This window comes from Hevea brasiliensis, chromosome 14 (genome assembly GCF_030052815.1).
Source record: "Hevea brasiliensis isolate MT/VB/25A 57/8 chromosome 14, ASM3005281v1, whole genome shotgun sequence".
NCBI classification, from domain to species: Eukaryota; Viridiplantae; Streptophyta; class Magnoliopsida; order Malpighiales; family Euphorbiaceae; genus Hevea; species Hevea brasiliensis.
In genome coordinates this window covers 84,649,460-84,662,671 of record NC_079506.1, presented here as the reverse complement: position 1 = coordinate 84,662,671, position 13,212 = coordinate 84,649,460, and the positions used below count along the sequence as shown (strand labels likewise).

Below are 13,212 nucleotides of genomic sequence, written 5' to 3'. Positions count from 1 at the left end.
TGCAAATTGCTGAGAAGTTTGACAGCAGACCACGAGTTGGCCAGGACAACAAAGGTCTTACACAATACGTCGATAGAGGATAGCTAGACAACGTACTCACATGAACCGTTGATGGAGGACAGCCGACGGATTCTTACACCGTGCGATGGCAAGGAGCAAGAATGCTTGATGACTACCGATTCAAAGGTGAGATGCGGTAGAGACATGTAGTGAATCTGTGAACGTAGATTAACTACGGTATGAGAGATTAGGAAATTCAGTGAAGTAATTTGTGAACTGAAGAACCAAGAGAATATTAATCGGAACTGAACCCATGAACTAAAAAAAAAAAATAGTTTACATCGATTTGATTCAGATTTTTTATTAAAACCGAAAAATGCTCCCCTAATGGTGACAAATTACACGTTCAGACAACTAGATTCAATTGTGGCCTCCCAGTTAAAGAGGGAAAAAAAAAAGCACAACGATCCTTTTATCAACTTAACAAAATTCTAGAAGCAGTCATGCATTCTCTAACAGTTGCTGGCCTCCAGCTAGAAAACACAGGGAGTCTTTGGTACAATATTCCAGAAATTCTCAAATAGCTGTATGTCACTCCTTTTCTTTTCAATCAACTGTCATAATATATGTCCCAAAAGGAGAACAAATTAAGCCCCTAAAGTACTAACCATCAGATTTTGGCCTCCAGATATATTGGCCCTGACCATGATGTGGACGTGCATGGTTTCGCGTGGTTAAATAACTCGGATGACTTTCTTGTCTTTGCTTGGTAGAATTGTCAGGACAAGTGCCCTGTCTTGGCTTGGTGAAATAGTTGGGATGCCTTTCCAGTCTTGTGTTCTGAACTGGATGTTGCACTTGCAACTTCGAATTGTTGGGACGAATTTCCTTTGGCTTGCTCAAAACTTTGGGACGACTCTCCTGTCTTTTCTTAGCTAAATAATTGGGATTTCCTTCCAGGCTCATGTTCTGAATTTTATGCTGCACTTGTGACTGAGAATACACAGCCCTGCTCATCATTGGACGAGTACTTTGGTAGTCCACAACAGTGTGACTTGAGCTCCCAGCAGGTGTTTCTGCAATGAAATTTATTATTTGTGGCCTGACTAACATGCTAAGGAGAGAACTACTATTGTGACTGGCCAAAACAAGCCTATCATATGATGTCTGAAATGCTTCAGATATCTTTTCCAGGTTTCCAGCACTGACAGCCCTTGCAGTATTCTCAGGCTGCTCAAAAGGATCCTCAATCTACCAGATATCAGCAGAAGAAACAAAATCAGAAGTTTGAATGATTTTTTTTTTTTTGGGTGGTGGGGGAAGGGAGAGAGAATTACAAATAATGCATATGTTTTGGGCAACCATCTCATATTGCTGCTTATCTCTTGCCATTGTCCAGTAAATGGGCAAATTCCTAGCTCTGCAGCCTTTGAACGAATGTCAGAAAACTGCAAAATACATGACAAAGTAAACATAAAGAGGAAATGGGCAGGAGCACTTCTAAATTTCAAGGACCTAAATCAAGAACACTAAAAAACATATTATATCCATAAAATATGCAGTTCACTATCACATTAATACATTATTGCCATTTGAAAGCACATTAAGAAACTTTGGCCCGATAAAAAAACATAATCAACATTCATAGAATATACAAGTCCTGATATGTTTTCACATTTGATCCAAATGCTACAATCACTAGCATATAGAATGGCCAGAGTTATATTACCTTTGCAAGGAATGAAATGAAAAGCTCAGAAAGAGAACTTCGATTAACTGCCCTGTATTTTTCTGACATATATTTAGATATGTTAGCATTGCAAATTTCTTTAATGCGCTCCTCTGCAACAATCCTCACACCTTGCAACAATTTGGATTGCAGGAATATCAGATAATCAGATTGGTATTGACGCTTAATGGAACTCTACATCAGTACACACAAATGAAGCAGATCATACAATCTATGTCTGCAAAGAAACTGTGAATCAAAATTAACATTATTCAATAACTTTGAGATGAGATGAACTCCAAGCCAAAAAATACTTCCTTTTCCTGAAGGGTTGGGAAAGGGTGTTCTAAAACACAACTAGTAAATTTAATGAAATGATTAAAAGATACATGCAATCAAGGACTATAAATTTTATTGCAATGAAAATCATTTTTTTCTCTATATTGAAATCAAATTAAGAGGAAGGGGAAGGAGCAGGAAAGTGGAAAGGGAGTTGTTCTTTTAAGCAATTTAAAGGAACTTGGAGTCGTCAACTATCATTTCTCCTCAAGTAAGATTAAATATGAGAAGTACCTGCAAGATCATCAACAGCATTTCTTGGATATATTTCTTTTAGAGGAGGTAAAATAGCAGGTACACATGTCTGCAAGGAAAAGAGTCTTTAGGAAAAAAATAATAGATAGCTAGAAAGGAAGTTCTAACTGCAATTGTGACCACACATGAAGTGATTAAAAGAGATTATATAACGGAAAGGCCAAAGACAGAATTTATTCTGTTATCCATACATGACATGATTTCTTCTTGCTGGGAATTTGGTTGGGGGAAAAAAAGAGGGAAACAAAAGAAAACTAAAACCATACACAAAATAAAAGGAATGATTTAAAAGGCATAAGAAATATGACCAAGGCAACTTAATAATAATGGTAAACATGACTGAAATCTTAATTCATATAAATGCAAGAGAGAGAGAGAGAGAGAGATGCTAAGTTCATAACAACCAGATAAAGCAGCAAGGAAAGCACAATCCAATAACAACTATAGATTCAACTAATTACCGCACGCAAAGATGTAATCACCTGAAAATGGAATATAACAAGTAAACTGAGGGAGTATGAGTTTAATGTCCCAGACTTTGGATTATTGATATTGTGAGCTTTGGCCCATTCCTTGACCTACAGAAACAAGACATTGCATGAAACACACGAATATTCTCCCAGCACATTTCATGTCTGTCTCTAAGAATGTACCAGTAAGACCAAATCGCGAAAACGTCCATCTATCTGGCTGATCCAGAACAAAAAATTGGACTTCATTCGACCCTGCAGATTATCGATTGAAATATCACACGAGATGCTCTGGCGGCCACTCTCAAATTTTAAGATGGGAACTCTTGCATTTGGAACAAATTGTAACCTACGCCATCCACCTGCAGATCAAAGTGATTATGAAATAAAAACAGTAACACTTTATCAGAGAACAATCAAGCAATAAAGAGCATCAATTTGCTCCTAATAGCCTTACTCTCCATACTGAAAGAGATGCATAAGATGATAAGAAAAGGATTCACAGCATAACATAACCACTATTCCTATTGCTGAGAAGCTATGACCAGAACAAGTTGACATTTCGGCAGGGAGATTCAATAATGAGGTAAAAACAACATATTAATGAATAACACAGTTTCCAATTTCCATTTTGAACTTGACCAATCGATTCATAACTAAATGATAAATCAATAGAAGGTTTCAAACATAGTTCCTCACTAACATCTTCAATGTGCAGAAGAAATGAGCAATTATGTTATGCAAAGTTATAGTAATTAGTAAACGAAAAAATCACAAAAATGAAAAAGACTTAAATGCAGTGCAATGATACAACTCTTATGCAGTGACAGCCATTGAATTAAATCACCTTTCTGCCTCAAAGCTCTTAGTAACTCTCCAAGTAAATTCTGTTTGCGCTTCTTTCCAGCCGATGAAATATAAGAACCATTTGATAGTACAATAGCGATATCTAAGTCTCCCCATCGAGTGAAGAGATTGGACACAAATGATCCAAATGGCTCCACAGTTGCACCTGTTAGCACCAATTAAGTCATGTTTCATTATTGTGAATCACAGAACTTTTTACATTAAAAAAAATAATAAAAAAAGCAGGGTATGTCAGTGGGGGAAATAACTAAATATGGTGCATCATTTTCAGATGTTTGCATGAGTTGCATGTTTTTCATTCCAAAAAAAAGGCAGAAGAAAAACAGCATAGCATAGAAGGTTTTTCCACTAAAGCTTATTTAATACTCAAACCTGTAATGCTTGTCTCAAGTTTCAACCTTTATGTTTTCACTATTCAATGCTCATGTTCCAAAACAACAGTTCTAAGCTTCTTAGCTGATTTACATAGAATCAATTTCAGTTGTGAAGCAGAGAAAGTGCATTGCATTCATCAAAATAGAACCTCAAAAAATTGAAGGTTTACACTATAAAAAAATTCATGCTATCAGATTCATCAAAACGCCACCATGAGACAGATACAAACAGACATTCTGACTTTATATAACCTTGCAACTTAAGATTAAAGAAAATATTGTAAGCAGTTGCTAAATTTAAAAATTTTACAAATAAATAGAAGACATTGGAAACCATTTTTCAGTTTTCACAAGGAAAAAAAATTCTTGTACAATTATTATACCTCTAAAGGAATTTTATGGAATGCTGAAAAAAACATTTCCTTCCGAAAGTACATTCCAATAACACCACATTGAGCAAACAAAACAATTAAAATGCAGCATAAATACCTCTAAGACTTTCCACAGAGGTAACAACATCTTTTAACTCTTCAATAATTTTAGATCGCACTTCCCAATCCTCTCGTAAAGGTTTAATAACCTCAAGTACATCCTTAATAGTAGGCTGCAGTATGCCACACGCGTTCATTCTTTAATCACTGTTTGATAATGCTGACGACACATTTAAACAAAAGCCAAAACTCAGGTGCAACACTTAGCATTAGTTAGGGCTTAAGAACTATGCAGAAAGCAAACATAACATAACAGGAAATAAATACGAACCATTAGTAAGGGCCTACTAAGTACAACATCTGGGTGCAATGAAGTGAACTGGCAATGGAAGTTTCATTTGACAAAGCTATAGGTGACAAAACAGCAGTTATAAAACAATCAAACACAAAAGAGAGTGCATGTGAAATACAGAAAGATACACGAAACGATAGTGTGCATATAAAATGGAATTTTAAGCACATCTATACATAATGAATGCTCCATGAGTTTCTCATTTTACTGGAAAACATTTTCTGCATTTTCTTATTTTTGGTTTTGGGTGATTAGAAACATTATCTGCATTTTCTCTGAACCTTTGATGTCAATACTAACCCAATTAACAATGCCTCCTCCCTTAAGTCTAATGCCTAAGATCATAGAGAGAATTCAAGAAAACACAAACGTGATGCTAGATTTATCCATCTACTTCTCTACAGGCTAATGCTCTGCCTTCTCGTTATTCTACTGCAAGAATTCTTACACATGCCTTTTTCCTTTCTTTTTCTTTTTAATGGAATTCTTACATATACCTCTTAGCATAGTTATTAAAGGCGCGCCTCAGGTACGCCTTAGGCTCAAGGCTCACCAGGCTCGAACCCTAGCGCCTTATGCACCTAAGTGTGCACCTTTGTTCCAGGCACAAGATTCTAGAAAGGCATATCTTCTTTATTTCCATCTTTAGCAAGCACTTTCATTGGCAAAAAGGACTACCACTTAAACTCAAACCAATAAACCCAATTCAAGACATATGCCAAAGAAAAAAAAAGAAAAGCATCACATTTATTTGACTTTTATGGATTTTTTAAATTTTTTGCTTTTGCGCCTCTCCTCGCTGAGGCTCACGCCTGCGCGTTAAGCGCCTAGGCTCTAAGACTACTTGGAGCCTTAGTGTGCCTTGAGCCTTTAGTAACTATGCCTCTTAGTTGTTCATAAAGGGAAAATCCTTTCAATCCAACAATTAAAGCCCATCAATTTTACCCATCAACAACTCGATTAATAAAAATAAAAACGAGAATCTAAACAGCATAAACCCTACCGCCATGTTATGATCCATCTACAAACAGAAGAACAGACCCAACAGCACAATTGAGATAAATTGATCACAACAAGAAAATTAGGTAACACCGGTATCCACAGATTGCAGTCAACAACAAATCAACCGCAGAATTCACCAAAAGAAAAAAAAAATCAATGAAAAGAGAACTAAACCCACCGTCGCAAGGACTCAAATGCGGCCAACTAGATAACATAAACATCACAAAACATAAATAATTAGCAAAACGTCTCCATAAGATTACAAAGAATATAAAACCAACCAATACCAGTAACCAAAAGCCCTCCTTACCATGCCTATAATCAAATCAGACAAAAAAGAAGGGCACCCACTTCTCACATTGCCCATTTTCAAGTTCAACTTGAGAATCTTATCAATACTATATATAGGCAAATACTATGTAGGTAGGGATGGGTATAACTTAGCAGGCAAGGTTTTGTATGATACTGCACCTGTCTTTTTCAAGGTTATGCCTTCTTTTGAGTCGAAATATTGATGGAAGGCGGGAGAAAGCAGGTCAACAACAGTGTCACTCTTGGAAATTATTTGGATCAAAAACTCCAATTGGAGATGAATGATTGGTTTCTTTTTCTTGATGGGTTAGAGATGGAGAAAGAGGTAGATTTCTGGAGGTGGAGATTTTTGTGACCACTGACTAGGAAAGTGGTTAACTTTACTAGCTTCCCCATGAATGCAAATTCCTTACTTAATAATTTAATAATTTCTTTTTTCATTTAATTAAGATGAAATTATTATAAACTCCATTTTATATAAAAATAAATTTAATAATTCTTAAATTTAATTTTACATTTACATTTATATACTTATTATACACATTTTAATTAATTTTATATAAATTTTGATATAAAATATTTAATTTAATTTAATTCTCATATAATGTGAAAATTATATTAAATGCAAATTTTCATTTAATATAAATTTTGTCTCATATAAAAATAATTTTACCATTTTTGCTATTATTTAATTAAATATTTCAATTGAAAATTATATAACATTAATTAAAAAATATATAATAAATTTATAAATTATTCCATATAGTTACAATTGTAGAGCTTATTAACGTGTGGTTTTAATTTACCTAATAATTTACGTAGTGTTTGGAAAGTGTAAAAATAAAGAAATTACATTTAATCAACTCTCATGAAAAATTTAAATTGTTAGAATTCAAATTTTCAATTAAAAAAATTAATTTTAAAAGAAATAAATTTGTATAAAAATTACTTGATTTTATAAAAATTTAATTCATTTAATAAAATTTTTTATTAAACACGTAGAATATCTCTACTTTAATTATGTATTTTTAAATAAAAATAAAATATGAAAATAAAAACATTCAATTCACTTGTTTCAAATAATAGAATTCAAATGAATTCTATTACTTAAAAAAATATATATTCTAAAGACATATTTCTTATAATTTCATTTGAATTAAATTCTTCCAATAAAATTAAATTGAATTCTACCTTAAAAATCATTCCAACATTTTATCAATTTATACTCCCCCTTTAATTATTCTATTTTTCTCGACGGGTAATCCCAACAGTGTGGGTAGTGGTTGGTGCTTGACGTGGATTATTGATTTTATGGGCTGAGAACTACAAGAATTCCTGGTGCATAGCATTTGGATTGGCTTCTGAAAGTGCCATAGCCAGTTTTCATGGTTGGGCCTCATGGTTGTGGTAGTGATCAATGATCACATTTTCTTTTCTGGTTACCTTCCAATACAATGCTCTTCCCCATTGGATTTGAAAATTTTTTACAATATTTCTTGCTTCAATTGCATCATCATAATATTAATTATCAAACACACTACACATCTATTTAATTTCTCATTTTCTTCTCCATAGTATTGTGGGATGGGAATGACTGAGGTTGAGGGAGGAGAAGAAAGCTAGTGCCTAATTTTAAGCTTATTGAAGATGATGTGCAAAACTAAAATAAGAAATTTCTTTTTCAAGTAAACTCCATTGGCATGCCTTCCAAGCCTGCCTAGCTTCTTCTTCTCATTTGATGCAAGTAGTAGGTGAACCAAGGCTCCATCTCACCACTCTCTCCACTAAAATGTTGCATTACCAGCAATTTTAAAATTAGTTCTTTATGGGTACCCAAATATTGAAAGTTGACCTCTCATAAAGGGTATAGCTTTATGGGTTTTATTGGAATTTTTGTAATTTTTAATGGTCTAAGCACTCACAGATGTCATCAACTATATGTACACATTTTCTTGGTATTTTTAATAAGATTAATTAATCATAAGGATTATTCCCCATAACCCATGCTTTATGGTTATTAAACCCACAAGCTGAGGCAGGGTATTCCCCAGATCAAGTTGGCAGGAGCATAAAGAGGAGATGATGACCAAGGTATGGAATATGGCCATTTTTTTTATATATAAATAATTCTCACTTTTAAAAAAAATATATATATGATTTCACAAGCAATATGTTCTTATAGGGAAATTTTGTGTTAATTAAACTTAAAAAATATCACCGAGAGTGATTACCTTTATTAAGAGTATAATATGAATCGGCAATAGATTATCCCATATACATCATGTTGAGATCCATCACAAATTCAGTGAGAAATTCTTTAAGAATGGATTAAATCAGAGAAAATAACATTAAACATTTGAAGGACTAAATTGAATTTTATCCCATTAGACTATTCAACTGATCATTGTGGTATATCACATAAGCAAATTGGGATTGGGATCCCACATTGCCATTTCTCCTCCAAATGTGAATAGTGTTTGCACTGCAAATCAGCCAAAATGGGGAAATGGCCGACCACATTAGGTCTACCTTGAAACCAATGTCCACCCCATGTGCCTAATATTTACCAACTCTAGCTAACAATTCGGCTCACAGCTTTTCCCCTCTTCTTATTGACTCGGGCAAGAACCCATTCAAAATTAAAATCGAAATTAGATTAATTTTATTTAAATTAAATTAAAATTATTTGATTTACCTCAAAATCTTTAATTATATGATTTAAATTAAATTAATTTAAAATTATTTGATTTCTTGACGAAAATGTCTTTCATCCCACATCCTACTAGCTCATTGACATTCCTACTCATTTGGCATAATTTTTTATATTTAATTACCGCAAGAAATAAAGTAAAAAAAAAAAAATCAACTAAAGATTCTATTTTGAAAATTATCCTTTTTAGAGGACCACCGCAAGGGAAATGCAATCAACATCAAATCTAACCAAATCCAGTACAGCACAGAGATGATGATGCCCAATCTGATATAAATGGCTACGTGTCCATTCCTGATTGTTTATTGATGGTGAAACCCCCACATCCTGTCATGAATTGGAATCAAAATAATGGAGGAACTGAAACTCTTAATACAAAATAATAGTGATCTAAGTTTCTGAAAGCTCACTCACCCCCCATTTAACATCTTCATCCATTCCACTTCATTTCCCATTATCGTCTCCACAAGTTGACACTTTTTAGCCACCTCCTTATTCCCTTTTATATATTTTAATATTATTATTATCATTATATTCATCGTAATTAGTCTAAACCTGTATCCTGGAAATGGGCCTTGCATCTCCTCCTCCTCCTCCTCCTCCTCCTCCTCCTCCCGGCAGGGCTGCGTGGCGGAAGCAGGGTTTTTCCAGTGTAAAGAAAATCAACATGTTCATGTGTTTAGACTAGTCAAAACGACGACACCTCATCAGCTAAAATATTCTACAACAGAAGCATTTCACACTTCCAACTAATCCGGTCAAGATGCTTTCCGCATTTAAACAATAAAATATGGGGAATTAATTATATTTCAATATTTTATATAAAGAATTTTTTAAAATTCAGAATAATTATATACAATTTTAAAAATTAGTAAAATTAAAAATTGCTCACATAATCACAATAAAATTACACAATTACATAATCAACAAATAACAAAAATTAAAAAATTGAACATACACTCGATTTTTGGATTAAACGAGGAATAAAAAGTCCCTCCGAATTTATATATATTTTCAGAACCATATTCCCCACCAAAATTCTACAACCATAATATCCCGCAAATTTCTGCACCACCCTCAGAAAATCAAATTCCAAGTAGAAATTCTCGATTTTCTTTTAATCGTTTCTCCCCCTCATTCACGAGGACATGTCCTACAAGAATACAATACAATTTCAAGCTAAATAAAACTACTCCACTCATGCTCTTACTGAAAATCGAAATCGAGACTTTTTTCAGCCTTAATTACGACTCTCATTAGTATAATTTCTTTCTTTTATCTTCTAGTTACTATTATCATGCACTAACGATTCTTATTCTTCTTGATTCCTTCTTAAATCGACCACCACAACGCTCACATTGTCCGTACTGTGCCTGGCCAAAGCCAGCTTCGTTAGCAGTATTGAAGCATCCGAGCATGCCTTGTCGGAGCTTTCACTGCCCATGACAGCGTCGCTGCCTGGTGACCCTGGTGGTGATGGTGGCCTCTGTGAACGTAAACACATTCGTGCGACTCCACATGCAGTGTCGTTTGATACCACGTCCCAAAGGCCATCGCTTGCCAGTATCAAACACTCATCCCCTGCCGTCCGTTCCGTCACCGTCACCTCCGGTTCCGATATCACATATTGTTTCAAATAGTTATCACCTAAATAATTAAACCAAGCTAAGATCAGTACTCTTCGCGCTATTTTATGGAGTTTAAATATAGTGGTCAATAAGTATTGTTCGTCCTTACCAATTGCTCTAGACATGGCCAAAACTCCAAGGACTCGTGCACCGTCCCAGTAGATTACGCGGCCGCCGGCGGCTTGGATTCGGACCAATTCATCCGGCCGATCAGGCTGTAGATTTGCAAAGAAACTAATGCGTCAAAAATTAACCTAGGAATGTGCCTGACACGCTCCAACATTTGGACCTGACCCACATGTTTTACGTCTAATCTTTCAGTGGAACCACCACTTTTGCCAAAAGTGATGCGCCCGTGAAAGTCACGCGCTACACGAACATATACCTAAATCTGCTTTAACAGCGGCGCGTGGCCGGAAATTAAGGGGAAAAAAAAACTCCATAGTAGTTTGGAAATTTGTTAAAACTCACCTTATGATCCGAGGAAAGTGGGATGGCTACACCGTTGCGGCAGAGCACGGCACGAGAGTCGCCGCAGTTGGAGACGACGATCTTGTCCGGAGTCACAACTGCAACTACAGCCGTTGATCCCACGGCATCGCACTGTGGAATCTGCAGCTCACAACGGCAGTTGATGCTCTTATCTACGTTGTTGCACCACTCCACCTCCTTGTCCATCTTCGCATAACTTCTCTCCATCGTTTCTTTCCACTCAACGCAATTCAATTCTTCGAATCTTTCAATTTCTTCTTTCACTATCTCGTGCAACCGGTCTTTGCACTTCATCGCCACCTAAAAACCAAAAAAACTGAGATTAACGCCAAATCTAAGTAGACAAAAAAAAAAAAAAATATATCTAAACCAAAACTGGAAGAGCTAGCGTTATTTACATGAGAGCAACCGTGACCATCAAATACACCGAAGAAAGAAGTGTTCTGGCCAGTAAAAGACGTTCGTATCGAAACTGCATCTTCCATGTCTCTTCTTCTACCACAAACGGATGTAGAGCCAAATTTCGGTGACTCTTCAGCCACATCATGACCCGATTTCGCAGACTCTGAAACCGAGTTAGCGTTCACTGATAGATTTGTACCCAAGTACTCGTTCTTCTCAGAATTTTCATTTTGTTCATTTTCTTTACACTTATCATCGCTGAGTTTGCAACTCTCTACTGCGTTCTCGCAGTCACGTGGGGAGTTAGGTGCAGGAGAGGCGAGTGGAAGAGGGCAAAGATCCAGTTTCTGCCGTTTCCGGTCGTTTTCCAACGTCGGTTGCACAGCAGTATCGGCAATGACCTTGAATGGGCGGAGTTCCAATCTTCTCCGCCTTGAAGCTCGTGAGCTTGGTTCAACTACTTGAGCAGCTGTCTCACTCTCACCAACAACTCCACAGCAAATTCCAGCCATTAACGTTCTCTTTCCCTTCTCCAATTCAAAATCAATCACCAAAAACCAGAAGACCAAACTCTTTAAATATCCCTTTATCAGATGAACTTACCAAGAACAGGTTCTCAAGAAACAAAGAGAAGACAGAGAAATGAATTGAGATACTAGAGACCTTTAGAGAGGAAGGAAGGACCCATTAAAATGGCTTTGGAGAGAAGCGGGTGCCTAAAAAAAAGGTTTGTCACCTGGGGGCCACACTAAAATTACGGGCAGGTCTGCCCGTCACTATCACGGGCACAGATCCGACATGTACAGTTGGTATGACGTCGAAATACTGATTACTAAAGAGTATCCACGCCGTCCATATTTCCCTGTCCTTCTGTGATTTGACCACGTGTATTTCTGTTAAACCTCGTATACGTGGCCCAATGGACTTCCTACACGATCTGTTGAAACAAACTTCCTTCCTGACACGCATGTGGTCCTGAGTTGAGACGGCTTCTCTCTCTTCTTCTTCCTAATGAATTTTGGTCTTAGCCAAAATAATTAATGTTTTGATTTTTATTTTATTTTTTTTTATGAGGAAGATTTTTTTTTTTCCAGACACTATAGCCAAGGATATCGCCACGTCAGAACATCGTCAAATAGGAGATTCCGCTCTACTCACGCGCTAGAGTGAGTGACAACATTTTATTTTTATGAATCTAACTGAAAGTAATTTATCTGCTTAACTATACATATAAAAAACTTTCCACTCAAAATATAAAATCAATTCAGACAATAATTATAATTAAATTATTTGTAATGTGTGTATATATATATATATATATAAATAAATTTTAAAAATAAAAAATAATTTATTTAATTAACTAATAATATTTCAAAATTATCATATGGTACATTAAAATATAATAGAAATAATTTAGTAATTAACTTATTATAAAATTTAAAGTAAAATAATATATGCCTTTATATCCTTTATTATTATTTTATTAAAATTAAAAAATTATACAGAATGAATAACAGATAGACAGAAGATGATTTGTGCAAATAAAGAAATATGAGTATTTAGGGTATATATATATATTACTACTTTCTGATTGATTTTAATAAAGTATAAGGTGTATTTTTATCTTTAAATTTTAATAAGATAAATTAAATTTTTATCTTAAAAATTTGAGTGAGACTTAATTAATATTTAGTAATATATTTATCATTAAAAAAAATGAATATAAGCATAGGATACCATTTTGCAGTATATTTACCGCCTTTTCCCCCCATTTATAGTTGGGAGAGTGAGACAACGCGCGAGGAGCAGTGGAAATCAGGCGTTTGTTTGTAGGCTTTGTTTCTGGTGG

The 13,212-nt window shown here is 35.1% G+C and overlaps 2 protein-coding genes across 12 annotated transcripts; both read right to left on the bottom strand.

The window, feature by feature from the left end:
• Positions 1 to 335: 335 nt before the first annotated feature.
• On the bottom strand, positions 336 to 6,525 carry LOC110643221 (protein HESO1). 11 transcript variants are annotated; one of them, XM_021795505.2, is made up of 10 exons: positions 6,291 to 6,525; positions 4,797 to 4,872; positions 4,524 to 4,685; positions 3,641 to 3,805; positions 2,977 to 3,155; positions 2,806 to 2,901; positions 2,303 to 2,372; positions 1,730 to 1,860; positions 1,338 to 1,448; positions 336 to 1,251 (listed from the first exon to the last, which is right to left on the bottom strand). In XM_021795505.2, the coding sequence occupies exons 3-10, from the start codon at positions 4,660 to 4,662 to the stop codon at positions 664 to 666; spliced, it is 1,479 nt and encodes a 492-aa protein (XP_021651197.2). In that variant the 5' UTR covers positions 4,663 to 4,685; positions 4,797 to 4,872; positions 6,291 to 6,525; the 3' UTR covers positions 336 to 663. The 11 variants fall into 11 exon arrangements, with proteins under 11 accessions (XP_021651197.2, XP_057989596.1, XP_021651204.2 ...); XM_058133613.1 differs by having other exon boundaries at positions 4,524 to 4,672; XM_021795512.2 differs by having other exon boundaries at positions 4,797 to 4,844.
• A 3,256-nt stretch (positions 6,526 to 9,781) lies between these two features.
• Positions 9,782 to 12,067, bottom strand: LOC110643225 (protein phosphatase 2C 37). Its single transcript, XM_021795517.2, has 4 exons — positions 11,360 to 12,067; positions 10,941 to 11,261; positions 10,579 to 10,684; positions 9,782 to 10,488 (listed from the first exon to the last, which is right to left on the bottom strand). The coding sequence occupies exons 1-4, from the start codon at positions 11,873 to 11,875 to the stop codon at positions 10,154 to 10,156; spliced, it is 1,278 nt and encodes a 425-aa protein (XP_021651209.2). The 5' UTR covers positions 11,876 to 12,067; the 3' UTR covers positions 9,782 to 10,153.
• Between the last annotated feature and the right edge of the window lie 1,145 nt (positions 12,068 to 13,212).

Excerpts from the sequence above, each read along its gene's own strand:
- LOC110643221 (XM_021795505.2), bottom strand. The coding sequence starts at position 4,662 with ATGAACGCGTGTGGCATACTGCAGCCTACTATTAAGGATGTACTTGAG. Across the intron at positions 3,806-4,523 it reads CTCTGTGGAAAGTCTTAGAG|GTGCAACTGTGGAGCCATTT; the intron begins GTATTTATGCTG and ends TGGTGCTAACAG. Across the intron at positions 1,252-1,337 it reads CCAAAACATATGCATTATTT|ATTGAGGATCCTTTTGAGCA; the intron begins GTAATTCTCTCT and ends GATATCTGGTAG.
- LOC110643225 (XM_021795517.2), bottom strand. The coding sequence starts at position 11,875 with ATGGCTGGAATTTGCTGTGGAGTTGTTGGTGAGAGTGAGACAGCTGCT. Across the intron at positions 10,685-10,940 it reads CACTTTCCTCGGATCATAAG|CCTGATCGGCCGGATGAATT; the intron begins GTGAGTTTTAAC and ends GCAAATCTACAG. Across the intron at positions 10,489-10,578 it reads GGCCATGTCTAGAGCAATTG|GTGATAACTATTTGAAACAA; the intron begins GTAAGGACGAAC and ends TTAATTATTTAG.